Raw genomic sequence first — 14119 nt, 5'->3', positions numbered from 1 at the left:
GAGCGGGAAAAACAGAAGGCAACAGAAAGCTCCGTTATAATCGCTGAAAAAAATCTATGCGGAGAGGCAGCCGCGAGGTGGCAGAAACACAGACGCGGTTGTTTACGGCGAGAGCGCGTTCTGGTGTCCCTCCAAATGTTGGCTCTAGTAAGAGAATTTCGTTTTCGAGGTTGTTTACCGCGTTGAGCTCACGGCGCGCGTTTCGAGACCGCCGTCGTACTTACACGCGCTCCACTCTTCCAAGGACGTGGAACTGTAATCGCCGCGGCCCGGTAGTTTTATTTTTGTCCGGCTGTTTTCCCGAGTTGGCTTATGCAAATGAGCTCCGTTCTTTCGCTCCCTGCGCTTCGTTCTGTCCCTGTCCAGCTTTCTTGCGTTCCTTTTCCAGTAGCCGTGATTGTCGCCACTGGCATTCGTGTGGTTTCTTGGCCTCGACGTTGAGCTGCCGATCGTGTTTCCGGGTTGAAATCGATTTTGAACGCTTGCCGTCAGAGTTAATATCAAACTTCATTCCCTCTATTATGAAATTAAAGTCAAAAGCAAATTCGAGCGAAATGCCTGCCCTTGCCCAATCGCGATAGAATGTCGACCGCGTTTTGCTTCTTCCCCAGCTTGTGCAAATGAGCCACTCGAGATCGAGAAATTCGATCGCAATCGAAAATGCACTGTGTGTTGTTGAGGGTGATGAAGATTTCTATTTGAGGTGATTTGAATGTGCTAGCTTAATTCGGTGTTTGAACCTTAATTATAGCCTTTTTTTGTTAAACTGCTATAGATAACTTGAGGCAAAACGCAAAAAAATAAAACATTAGGACACCAGAAGGCAATGAAGACACAGTGCTATAGAAGTCTTTTCTTTGTTTGGTTTACATCTGATTGTGGCTGTATGTAAGGGTCAGGGCTTAATTGTTTTTCACTTACACTTACCACAGATTAATTTTCGTTGTGGTGCATTTTTGTGGTTGCTATGAATGAAAATTAATTTGGAAGTAGCCCCGTCGTATGCCTACATGGAAGCCATCAGCCACTGAAATAAAGGACTTTCAATACCCAGAATGTACTTGCCTTCTGTCTTGTCAGACCTTGTAGGTGCATTAGAATGTGTGAATCAGGATGTCAAGATGTACTTTGTCCTCATCAATAATCAGCTGAGATTCTGTTGTACCAATCATAATGAAACACACATCGCTTCACAGTATAGTAGAAACACAGCTGTACAGTCTAACAGAAAATGACTAGTTTACAAAAAAATTCAGTAGGCAAGAGTGATCTTACACCTGAACTTGTTATTTACCAGGAAAGCTAAAGTCAGCTTCAAACTCGCATATGGAAAATACACGTTAGCTCTATTCAATTTTTTATGGGAGCAAGCAGCCTCCATTTAAATGATTTTTTGGAACCTACTGGAGTGCACATTCTGTATAATCGATCTCATTCTCACTGACGTTTAAGTTTGGTTTCCTCAATCATCTCGATGCATTTTTGACATTCATCACCCACATTTTAAAGAATCACTGACTCATATTCTTCAGTTGTAGAAGTTCTACCACAAGCTTTTCGCAGGTAAATGTATGACACTTGGAAAGTATGAAGGTTGGTAGACATTTGAAAGGTATTTTAATCTAATACCAATGTTTCGGGGAGAGGGGCTCTCTTGAAATGTTGCACTTGGCTTTACTGACATTATCATGATGCCTTGACACAGAAACAACTTTTGTGATGTGTAGCAGTAAGGGCAGGTATGATGATGTTGCTCACAAAGAAATATATGCATGCTACACGTTTCTTTTGGTTACGCATATGATAGTCGCAGCAATCACAGAAACGATGCAGGCCAGTGTATCACAAAGTTGTAGCACATAGTTTCCTGTGTAATGAAACCAAAACCTGTTTGTAGAAAAAAGTGTCATAGTTTACTATTTGGGGCACTCTGGTGTTTGCCAGTATATTGTGTAGGTTTTAGAAGAATTAGAACTTCATTTAAAGCAAGGAAAGACAAGTGTCATGTCAGTAGTACTTTAAGAGGGAACCTTACTATGTCTGGAAATAGGACTGCGTTCAAAATTACGCTGGAAAGAAAGAGTGAAACCACAGTATTGACTGCAGCCAAATTTTTATTGCCCAGATCAATCATTTAATATTCGCGGCCAATGCAATAAACCCACCAAGATGTCGCAGTGACATATAATTACCCAAAGCCATATCACTGGCATCTGTCACGCGCTTTTCCAGTTTTTTGCAATGTGCCTTTTTTGGACTCGCCCAGGCATGATGTATCTTTACCTTGAGCTGTCTTTGTGCAAATATACCCGAAATGCAGATCTACTCAGTGTGGCATTTAAAAGAAAATTTGTTTCAGCAACTGTTAGGTACTGAATTTTGTTTAAGCTCTCAGTTAGTTCTCTTTTTTACGAGAATCCCTGATAATCGAAAAGTTTTCAGCAATCATAGCACCAAATTTACAAACATTTTTGCTTCACAACAAGAACATCTGCCACAGTTCTTAGAACTGCAAATATTGAAGTATCTAAAGCTCTCTGACGTGATTCAAAAAGACTGCATTGGGGCGCGACCGCGCAAGCATCTCACTTCCTGAACGTTTGTTTGCGTTCTCGTGATTGGCTGTTGGCATGGCAAGGCACGAGTGTCAGTTGAACAACACCTTCTCGGTGACGTAGGAGGCAAAGTAAACATTCAGAAAGCGAGATGCCTGTGTGATCTCTTCCCTGACCTGTTCACACTGTCGACCTGAAGTGTTACTTTCAAATTCTGTGACGGAGTGGGACCGTATGCGCCGAGACCGTATTTGGCTGAATGTCACCTGTACCTGCTACAACATGTTATAACTTAAGTTTATGCACTGCGTTATGTGTAGAAGGCGTTTGATGACCTGAAACATGTTGCTATGCACGTAAACACTCTCTGCAGCCTCGGGGAATACGTCTTGACCAGAAGCTCTAGTTATTTGCCAGTTGTTTTGTTTTTGCATGCATAGATTACGTGCATGTTCGTACTAAGGCGAAACAGTCATTTCACGAGTCTTCCCAAATAGAATGCTAGGCATGTTGCTAGGCAGGCATCTTCAGCATCTAGAAAAGAATGCCTCTCTTTTGAAGTAACAGAATTTGATAGATATTACAGAGCACTCCAAAATATAATTTGTAATTCTTCCACAACTCATGTACGCAAGTTAGCACTATCATGTAAATTCTAAATGCACTGAACTAATTGGAGCAGTTTATGATATCCTGATATCCGTTGTGTGTAGAGTTGCAATGTAACATTTTTGGCCTTCAACTTTTTTTTTTTCCGCAGGGTATGTAAATTTTTTATAGGTATTTGAGGGACTAATCCAGGTTGCATGCAACAGTTCTCGTTACAATCTGCTTAGCAGTGTCTAGTGAGAGCGTTTCTGCAGTTCACACGTATCGGGTCCTGGCCACGAGCCAAGGCTTCACTGCAGATACATCTGCCAGAGCTGCAAATGAAATTCACATGTTAGTTTGTGTTCGCCTCAATCGACGCAGCTGCGTAACGAGTCTCCATTGGATCATTCACAATCGCGCATGTGGGGGTGTTGCTTTTCTGTCGAAGCTGGTGACCTAGAAGCACAACTTTTCTATGGCAAATAAGGGAATACATAGCTGTTTGATGCCTTCTTTTAGGTCTAGCTGAAAAGCAGCGGGGGCGACATGCATGTGGCATGGGAAGTATTTTATTGCCTCCAGCCGGCCTGCAGGAGCACACTGTATGCGAGCGCACTGCTAGTTGCACTAATAATAAGTCTGCAGCAGCTGCTTGGTGATGCACACTCATAGGCACTCATCGTGACAGACTGTTCAGGAACTTCCTAGCTTGTGGTGTTGCTTTTTGCAGCGGCAACTGCAATGGGTTCCTTTTGTTCTCAACATTGCCATATGTCCATCCATATGTTTCACCAGAAAGCCATACCTACCTTGTCCAGCCTGCGTAATCATTTGAGTTGCATAAATGCTTATTTATCACGTATAACAGTCGCGAAGCACTGACAGTAGCAATAAGGAATTTTTGTGCTAGCATGTTTTTCTTTCAGCCTTTGCTGCTAAGGTCAGTTCTATATTCATTAATGTAAGTGGTATTAGCATGGTCAATTATAGTCAGAATTATCTCAATAGGTCATGACTCAAAAGCAATGTAACGTAAACCAAAGATGATGTTGACTGATGTAAATGCACACAGCTAAATTGTAAACATTGTGAATATATCGCAGCCAAAAGGGGAGCTTGCTGATTATACCGCATACTTACGTAGTTTAAGTTTGGTACAAAAAAAAAGTTACAAAGGGCCACCCAAGCATAGTCAAAGTTTCTCCACTCATATCAGATGTTTTCCTCTACTTAGTTTTCGATATATGCGTAAAGTTACCTTAGTAGCATGGCAACGATATTGACAAGTCTGCGACTATCAAAGTACATGTAATTAGTGGTGTCACTATAGAAATAATAGTCATAAGAGTAAATAGTTACGAAACTGAAGTGAGAGAACTAAGGCTGGGCTGAAATAACGATCTGCAGTTTCTGGTCTTATTGTCATCTCCTTATCTTTACCCACACAGGCATTGTTACCTGGCAACACATTAGCAGTGTGATTAAGGCACCGCATGAGAGATCTCTGTTCTTGCCACTTATCCAAACCACTGGATGAGTGCATCTGGAGGCAGCTGTGTACACGCAAGCATGCATTGTTTTTATTCACTGTGTCTCAGAGAGAAGGGTATGGCTGTGACCAGCAGGCCAGACAGATATATTCAAAGAGATGCAAAATAGCTCGCCATAGTTGCCAACTCTTCAAAATTTTCCATAACATTTATGGATTCAGGCTTGTTTTATGTTTTCACAAATGTTTCGTCAAGTTTTATGAAAAATGCAGTTTGAGGATAAGTTTAGCTCCTATCTATGTACATTTGCAAGTTTTCTGATTGTAAAAATGACACCAGGGGAGTACTTGCTCCGAGCAAGTTTATGCAAGTTCCTGAAGCAAGCAGAAGTGGCAACAAAGTAACTGAATAAGTCACTCTAGTCTTAAATTAAAACAGTGTGTTGCTGCATCTAAACATAAATAATCATGAATTGAGTGTGTAGGCCTCCCACAAAAGGTGCATACTCAAGGCAGGCTTTTAAAAAGATGTGTGCCAGCCCCCAGTCCGCCCTTCCGATGTTGCATTTAGGGGATTTCTTTACGAATGATTAAGTTCGCAGGTATGTACACACTGCCTTTTGACTATATGCCTTCCCTGCTAGGAAAACTTGCTTTAGTCTCTTAGAGCAGCAAATGCATGTTTCTTATAACTAACTGGTTTAATGAAAGCTAGCACAGTGTCACATATTGGAATTGATTGTGATTGGGTGGTTGTGAGCAGCTAATAGACCCAAGCGTGCCGCAGTCAAAAGAGTGCAAGCCACAGTTTATCCACCCCTTGTTTTAGCCTTTCAACTCCCAGCCTCGGGCTGTACCTGTCGTAATGTATTGTAGCAGCTAGCAGACATACTCGACAGTATTCACATCAACGATTTGCTGGGAACCTTTTGCTGCCAGGACATTTCTAGCAGAATGTAGTTAACATTCATAGACAAGACACGAAGGGAGTACCAAGTGGACTCAAAAACAAGCACAAATGATTGAAAGTCTGCACTGAAGGTGTCTCTTGAAAGAAATAAAATGCACTGCTTTACAAGAGCTCAGGGTAAACAGGGTATTCTCCTTGGAAATTAATTTTGTATTTGCTTCACTATAACTCAACACCATCTTATCGGTAGTTTTGATGGCACAAGCTTAAAGCAGTTGCCTTTTATGTTAGGTCCTCCTTTTTATCCTTTCGTTCCTGCTATGTCCAATGTCAGACCGCTTGCCAGCAAACATGTCCAAAAAGTCAACAGTGCTTGAGTGCCATTTGGGAAATACTTCCTGAGGTAAAGGGTAAATGTTTTTCACTTCTGCCACCCTCATTTCAGGAAAGGTCTGTTGCATTTAAAAAATGATTTGCAGGTGTTATTAATATTTGTGTAGCACAGAGGCTACTTTATTTTCAGGAAAACAGATAGTGGCCTATCATCAGCAAACCTTATCAGTTACACAGAGAATGCATTAGCGTTGAAGCAAAAAAATAAAACAGTTGATAATGTGCCAAGGGTTAGCAACCCCTCTGATAAGTCGACAGCGTCAACATGTCGCAACTCGTGAGAACGAAGTGTCTTTGCCTGAACAGTACTCATCATTTAGAGTGCACTGCGGAAGCTAGAGTGAGGTAATGTCATCAGGTGTGTCACCTAATACTGCCTAAGTGCACACATTTAAAACATTCTTTTTATGTGGCAAGAAACATTTTTCTTGCCACATATCAGATGGGCTGATCTGCTTTTTATGTATAATACAAGGACGAAAAATTAAGTTTCTGCGCTCTTCTGTTGTTGTCGTTGCTGTTTCCATCATTGTCGTGAAAGCTTGTAGCTCAGAGAGGACACAGTGTATTCCTGTTTGTAGTGCTTATTGATATTTTCTTCATTTTATTTTATTCTTATTTTATCTTTTTTCCCTAGTATGGTGTTCGGAATTTTGAGATAGCCAACGCTGAAAAGACCAACCTTCCCATTTTTTTTTAGATTAAACAAAAAAGGCAACAAAAAGAAGACGCCGAAGTGCTGTGGCACAGTGAATTAATTGTACCTACATTCAACAAAATCGCATGAAATCGACAGGAAGCCCACTTGTTTTATTTCTTTTATGATAGCAGAAGTCCTAACAATGCTTTTAATTTATTTGTATTTCTTCATTGTAGATAAAATTGGTCATCTTGTATTTTTCTCCACATTGAATTTTCCAAGGCACTCTGTAATGCAGTGGTCAACAAAAGTGATTTTAAAGCTTTGTGCACAGGTTGCGGCACTGCCTGCCTTTGATAGTTTCTTAAATGGGAGTTTTAGAAATAGCATACACAAGTGGCTTTGGGTATGCAAAAACCCAAACTCCATTGTAGGTGCTTTGCATTCTTTTGTACTCTCTTTGCGTTCTTTTGTAAGACTGGTGGTTCGTGTCTCCTAACTTAGGGTGCACAAAATTTAAAACTCTGCAGTGTTTACAATACCAAGAATGCTGCTCTTACTGTGAAAAGATACTTGGCATGCCAGAAAAGATGCAAGAATGAAAGGTGCATGACAATGCTGCCTTGACATTCCTGCACCGGCTTTCCACGTTGTCATGGATTCTGAGGCCGCCTGCTTGGGCCAAGTTAATCTTTTTATCGGTAAAAATGGACCACATTACGTTTTAAAAGATCCAAGCACTGAACTCGCCAAGTTTCAAGAACACTTACTGAACTGAAAAAAAAAAAGAAAAAAAATGATTTGCAATCCGTGATGTCGCGCTGGCGTACCAACCCTGGCGTTTCGGCGAGAAATAGAAGAATGAAACTTTGACCGCCGTCTTCTCTTCTAATAATCAACCTATTACCATGAAATTAACTAAAGTAGAGTTCGTCAAGAATATTCAATCAATCTAAACTAATTCCGTGTTTCTAGTTGGTGTTTCTCTAAGGTGCCAAAATGAAATGATGAAACCGGCTACTGCCTGTTTCCTTGAATGCGTAATAATCAACTAAGCACTTTTACCCATGCATGGTCTTGCAGCAGCTCCAGCATGCTTGCGATGGGCCGCAGGGGCTCGGCTGGCGACAGTGCAAGTCCGGACCCCATGGCCGGTGTCGGAGGGGCCTCCACAAGCTCCGGGGACGAGACATCGACCGACTGCAAGGACTCGGCCTACGTCTCGAGCGAGGGGCTCATGGGTGAGAGGGATGCACACCTACCAACCCTGCAGCGTTTTCTGTGAAATTTATGAATGGGGGCTCGTTCTACGATTTTACAAAAGCCTTGTCAAGTTTTACAAAAATCAGCGGTGGGAATGCTGCTACAATTTCTCCAATCTGCTACGCTCTGTTAAAGCCTGCTACGTCCATGCTACAAATGAGAGAAGCCACTCTACAAAGCTGTTTCAATACAACCTCTGAGGCCACTGGGAAGGGGAGTTGTTGTCGAAGCCAGGTGGTGGTCACCGTCACCCTGTGCAAAAATTTCCTTCGCATCTCCTGCCATTCGTAAAGCAAAATGAGCTAAAGGGTTAGTGAGCTGATCCAATCCAGTGCACGCTGACTCATGTTCGTGGTTTACCATTAAAAAACTGTATGCTCCTTTATAGTGGGTTTCGCATAGTTTAGGACAAAGTTCTGCTGGACCTAGTAGTGTGTGCTCTTCCCATTCCTGGTTGTTGGCGTGTCTCACATTCACATTTATGCCAGCAGTGTGGCCTTGGTATGTGAGGTGTTCCTAAACCGGCAGCACAGACTCCGCGCATTCAGCACGGTGGCTGCGTCATGGCGCTCAGCAAACTGAAACTTACCCCATCGCATGTTATTATCGCTTTGCTGTGCCGCGTTTATCTGTGTGCATGCGCAATGCAGTGGATTTGTAGCTCTGCCATTTTACTAGTTAGACAAGTTCACGCCTAAAGTAAAATTGCTTGAATGGCCATTCTGTATACCACGTGGCTGTATTGCTGCGAGTTGTTTGGGAGAGAAGGTGAGGTTCGACTAGAACATAAAATGTTTCTCTGCTTTCTTAGGGTGTGGATTCGAGCTGGTTAATTATTGATTTCTAAAATCACAAATTAAGATGATCTGAATTTGCTTTTTTCTCCTGCATCTGTATAAAATCTCAAGGTGGTGCAGGGACAAGGCAGTGATTGCCCCACAGTGCTCCTGGCTGCCGCCCATAGCAGCAATACAGTGCACATAAAAAATGCACGTTGACTGCAAAGAATTGTACTTGCTGTTTAAGACTACAGCATAAATGTATTGCTAGTTTAGGTAAGAGTATTGTCGAGATTATAGGCAACAACGTACAATCAACATAATTTACTTGCAGTGTTCAAAAAAAAAGAATTGACTCGCCATCACATCCTTGCAACAGTAGATATCCAGAAAATCTGTTGGAAACCGCCATTACAACTGCTGAGTGGGGTATGCAATGCTTTGCTTTATAACCCCCCCCCCTCCCCACGCACACACACACACACACACACACACACACACACACACACACACACACACACACACACACACACACACACACACACACACACACACACACACACACACACACACACACACACACACACACACACACTACTCAACTTCGGCTAGATTTGATATCTGTTGAGTTCTGAGTTCTTCCAGGGCAGCGGGATAAATTCTTCTCCCACAAAACACATTCATAAAGCTCCAGATATCTTAAGTGCGTAATATGCTACTAATGCCATGATGAGTCCCCTATCATTGAAGTTTACTTACATGTTGCTTGTAACGTGCCCTTATTTTCACCAAATATAAACAAACTGTATTGCTTAGTTCACTGAGCACATCGCTGAATATAAGACAGAACATGTTATGATGCCTGAAAATAAGAAGAGAAAAACGATGGCTCATTAATTATTTGCAGTGGTTCTAATCACAGTGCGAGCCCAGTTCGTTCTTCATCCTCTTTTCTCGAGTGATGGCGCCCACGCGCCTCATTCAAACAATCAGATACCACACGCATGTAGCATAATCGCCCGGTGGCAGAAGTGACGTCCTGGAGCATCTAAATGTCATCACTGGGAGGGTGATACTGCTTCAGTCGTGTAACGTGCACGATATCACTGGACTGGGAAGCAGATGGGGCATCAGGGGCGATCTCGTAGGTGACGGGAGTCACGGCACGAAGCACTCAGTAATCGGCCTGTGTAACGAGACAGCAGTTTTTCTGACAGGTCGACCTGGTGCGGCGGAGACCACAGAAGCACCAAAGAACCAGGCAGGAAGTGCACGTCTCGGTGTCGCTGGTCGTACAAACGCCTTTGACTGTCTTGGGATTTCAGAAGGCGGCCATGGGCAATTTTTCTTGCATGGGGACAGCAGGCGATGGCATCAAGTGCATGTTCATTGGTCGGTGCCGCATGAACAGGTAGAGTTGTGTCGGGGGGCAGTGCTGGTTCTCGGCCGAACAGAAGAAAAATGGGGAATAACCGGCTGTGTCGTGGCGTGAGGAAATATAAGCAAATGTGACAAACGGTAGAGCGTGGTCCCAGTCAGTGTAGTCTGAAGAGACAAATTTCGCGAGCATGGTTGTGAGAGTGCGATTGAGACCATGAGGCCATTTGTTTGCGGATGGTATGACGTGGATAGCTTGTGCCTCCTGGCACAGGACTGCAGGATGTCCGCGATAACCTTTGATAGGAATGTCCGGCCACAGTCTGTGAGAAGTCGCGGAGCTCCATATAATAAAATCACGTCGCATAGAAGAAAATCGGCGACATCTGTGGTGCAGCTTGTAGGAAGCGTCCAGGTGATGGCGTTGCGCGTGGCATAATCTGTGGCCCCAGCGATCCACCTGTTCCCAGAGGTAGAAAGAGCAAAAGGGCCAAGTAAGTCCAAACCAACCCGAAAGAATGGTTCCGTGGGAATGTCGAGTGGTTGAAGGTACCCAGCAAAGAGCGTCGATGGTGTCTTGTGTCGCTGGCATTTCTCAAACGTAGCTACGTATCTTGGAACGGAGCGAGCAAGCCCTGGCCAAAAGAAGCGTCGGCGGATCCGGTCGTAGGTACGTGACACACCCGGGTGACCGGCAGTGGGGAAGTTGTGAAGTTCGTGGAGAACAGCTGAACGAAGGTGTTTAGGGATGATGAGCATGACCGGCGACGCCCAAGGACTCGACGAAGGCTCAACAATGCCTCTGGCGAGCATCTTGTTTACTTCCTGCTGAATAACTTGCTGCTCTGCCATGGACACGTGATACGGTTGGCGGTGAATGGGAACAGCATCACCACTGTTTATCCTATGCTTAACAGGGACATGTGACCAAGGGGTCAATTGTCAGTGTCAAATATGTCGCGGTAGGAAAGCAAAAGACGATAAGGCTTGGTCAGGTGCGAGGTCCGGAGCAACCATGGGACATAACGGGCCGTCGAGGTTCAAGGCATTGTGCAGGTAATCGGGACGATCTGGAGACGCGTCGGCTGCAAAAGCAGTGACGTGGTCATCTGTCTCTGACCAGAGCGTGGCCACCGCTATGCCGTCAGGTAACAGTTGCTTCGTTAAGCCAAAATCGATAACGGGGAGACACATCCGATTAGCGGCAAGTGTTACGACGGAGTGTGGCACAGAGATTTCACAAGCCGGGAGGACATCACGAATAGGTGTGACGACATAGTCGCCATCAGGCACGGTTGCTGTTGAGGCCAATTCCACGAAGGTTAGGGCTTTTTGGAGGTAAGCGAACAAATGCTGTAGTGCAGAGGGTGTTCTGTTGTTCGGGACGAACGTCTGAAAAAAGAGGAAGCTCGAGGCACAGCGCACCAGTGGAACAGTCGATGAGGGCAGAATGCGTCGTCAGAAAATTGAACCCGAAGATTAGGTCATGAGGGCAACTGGTTATCCCGGTGAACAGGACTGGAACTTGGCGGCCAGCAATTCCTATGCGAGCAGTGCACATACCCCAGACAGCAACAGTGGCGCCATTGGCGACGCGTACGGCTCAAATGATGGCAGGCGTAAGAACTTTTTTGAGGCGACGACATAGGTTAGCGCTCATTATGGATACTTGAGCTCCAGTATCAACTAATGCCGTCAACGGAACACCATCTATGTCTACTTCAGTTAGGTTCGTGTTGGTGAGGAGCGTCAACGGAACCCGCCGTGGTTGCTCAGTGGCTATGGTGTTAGGCTGCTGAGCACGAGGTCGCGGGATCGAATCCCGGCCTCGGCGGGAGCATTTCGATGGGGGCAAAATGCGAAAACGCCCGTGTGCTTAGATTTAGGTGCACGTTAAAGAACCCCAGGTGGTCGAAATTTCCGGAGTTCTCCACTATGGCGTGCCTCATAATCAGAAAGTGGTTTTGGCACGTACAACCCCATACTTTAATTTTTTTGAAGCGTCAACGGAGAATTTGGTCAGGACGAACGTGATGACGCACTACCTCCAAGAGCTGCATGGCCTAGTTTTCCATCCGTCAGTTTGGTGAGGAAAAGCGGCGAGGTTGGGGTGACGCAGAGCGATGGTGTTGAGGCGACTGCGATCGCACGAAGAAGCGGCTGTCAGGGGCATCAGAAGTAGGGTACAGACGGCAAGTGTCGGTGTATGGGCGAGGAGCAGGGAATGAGCTCCAGTACGGCGGTATGCAGGTGGTGAGGCAGTGGCGGGATACATGACCAACGCGGTGGCAGCGGAAGCAGATCGGTTTGTCGTCTTGGGTTCGCCATTCAGCAGGATTGCGTGTTCTGGGAGCGAAATACTGGTCATTACAGGTTGTGGACATGGAAATGGGTGCAGAATCAGGTTGGGAGACAGAGCAGGCGGTAGGGATGCCAAGGTTTGCAGTTTCTTGCCGCACAACTGCTTGAATAATGGAAATAGTGGGGGCCACTAGGTCAAACGTACCGTCAGGGGGTCGTGGATGAAGGGTCGCCGGACTCTCCGCTTCAATCTCACGGCGAACGATACGTGTAACATTCTCTTGAAATGGTCATGTGGCAGTAAGAGTGGAGAAAGAGGACGTGGCAGGGGTGTTAGGGAGCCGGGAAAACTGTGGGACGACGCGGCGGCTTTTGGCTACCTCGAAGCGGCGGCATTCTTTGACAATGGCATCGACGGTAGAAACGTCATTATAGACAAGCAAATTGAAGGTGTTGTCCGCAATGCCTTTTAGAATATGGCCCACCTTGTCAACCTCGGTCATGTGCTCGTCGACTTTCCGGCAAAGCGCGAGCACTTCCTGTATGTAGAAGACATACGATTCGGCCGACGGCTGGACACAGGTGGCAAGCTCTTTTTGCGTAGCCTGTCGGTGACCTGACGGATTGCCAAGTAGGTTGCGAAGCCGCTCTTTGAAAATTTCCCAGCTGGAGAGCTCGATCTCATGCGTGCGAAACCAGACATGTGGTGTCCCGTCCAGATAAAAGATCACATTGGCAAGCATGATGTTAGGGTCGCAGTGGTGGCTTTGGCTAACACGCTCATACATGCTGAGCCAGTCGTCGACGTCAACGTCATTTTGGGCGGAGAATGTCCCAGGATCACGGAGACTAGGAACCGTAACGTAAGTTGTGGTTGGCGCCGCAGGTGTAGATGGCAACGGGGTGGTTCCGTCGGAAGCCATGGCTGAGAAGACGACGGTGAGGCAGCTTCGGAGTTCCGTGGCGAGGGCGGGGAACGTTCCACCTCCACCACAACGTTACACGAAGGACGAGTCAATAAGACGAGCAACTATTTGCAGGTTATATTAAAACAGCGGTTGCAGCGCTGACCGGTTAGATTCACAGCGTGAGCCCAGTTTGTTCTTCCTCCTCTTTTCTCGAGTGATGGCCCCCACGTGCCTGGTTCAAACAATCAAATATTACACGCGTGTAGCAATATAAACCTGTTGTTGTACAGCTATGCCGGTACACAAGGAAGCATAGCTGTTTATGGTGGATCCACACGCCGGACGAAATCAGTCTTTTTCGCGACGGACGACGCATCATGTGACTACGCGTCACGGATTTGTGTGGTTCGCGCGTCGTCCGTGACCCCCACGGACGGAAAATGCCGAGCTATTTTTCGCATCCGGATTTTGGGGGTCGAATGCTGCGGATTTAGCCTAGCATGCTCTACAGTCTGGCAACAAGCGCAGCTTTGGGATCTTTCTGAAACAGCTTCATAGCTGCTGACACCATTCGTGTCTGTGCGCGCGCGCGACTCGCACAAGAGCGTCTGAAATGAACACGAGCGACAAGGCAACTTTGTTCTTGCATCTCGTGGAACAGTTCCCCGCGTTGTGGGACATGACTGTCACCGATTAAAAATAATCGTCGTTTTCCAAGCAGGGATATACGTAGTGAAGAAAATCATTACTTATGCGGTCACTGGAATAAGAAAGAAAATTTTGCTTCAGCTGTAGTTTGTTTAATAGACTTTGAGTGTGCTGCCGAAAGTGCCAGTGCCCGCTTTCAAAAGTGTGGGGGGGGACAAATAAGATACTTTGCCCCCTACCCCGCACTTTTGACTGTGGAAGTGCA

The 14119-nt window shown here is 45.5% G+C and overlaps 1 protein-coding gene across 3 annotated transcripts in view; it reads left to right on the top strand.

Moving 5' to 3' along the window:
• LOC126528144 (uncharacterized) overlaps positions 1–14119 on the top strand; it is a 31374-nt gene that overhangs the window by 3932 nt on the left and 13323 nt on the right. For all 3 annotated transcript variants that reach the window (XM_055069152.2, XM_055069153.1, XM_050176006.3), the window contains exon 2: positions 7662–7819. In XM_055069152.2, coding sequence (XP_054925127.1) covers positions 7662–7819 — 158 coding nt within the window. The remainder of the gene's footprint in view (positions 1–7661; positions 7820–14119) is intronic.

This window comes from Dermacentor andersoni, chromosome 9, assembly GCF_023375885.2.
Source record: "Dermacentor andersoni chromosome 9, qqDerAnde1_hic_scaffold, whole genome shotgun sequence".
In the NCBI taxonomy this organism is placed as follows: Eukaryota; Metazoa; Arthropoda; class Arachnida; order Ixodida; family Ixodidae; genus Dermacentor; species Dermacentor andersoni.
This window is presented reverse-complemented; position numbering and strand designations above follow the sequence as displayed.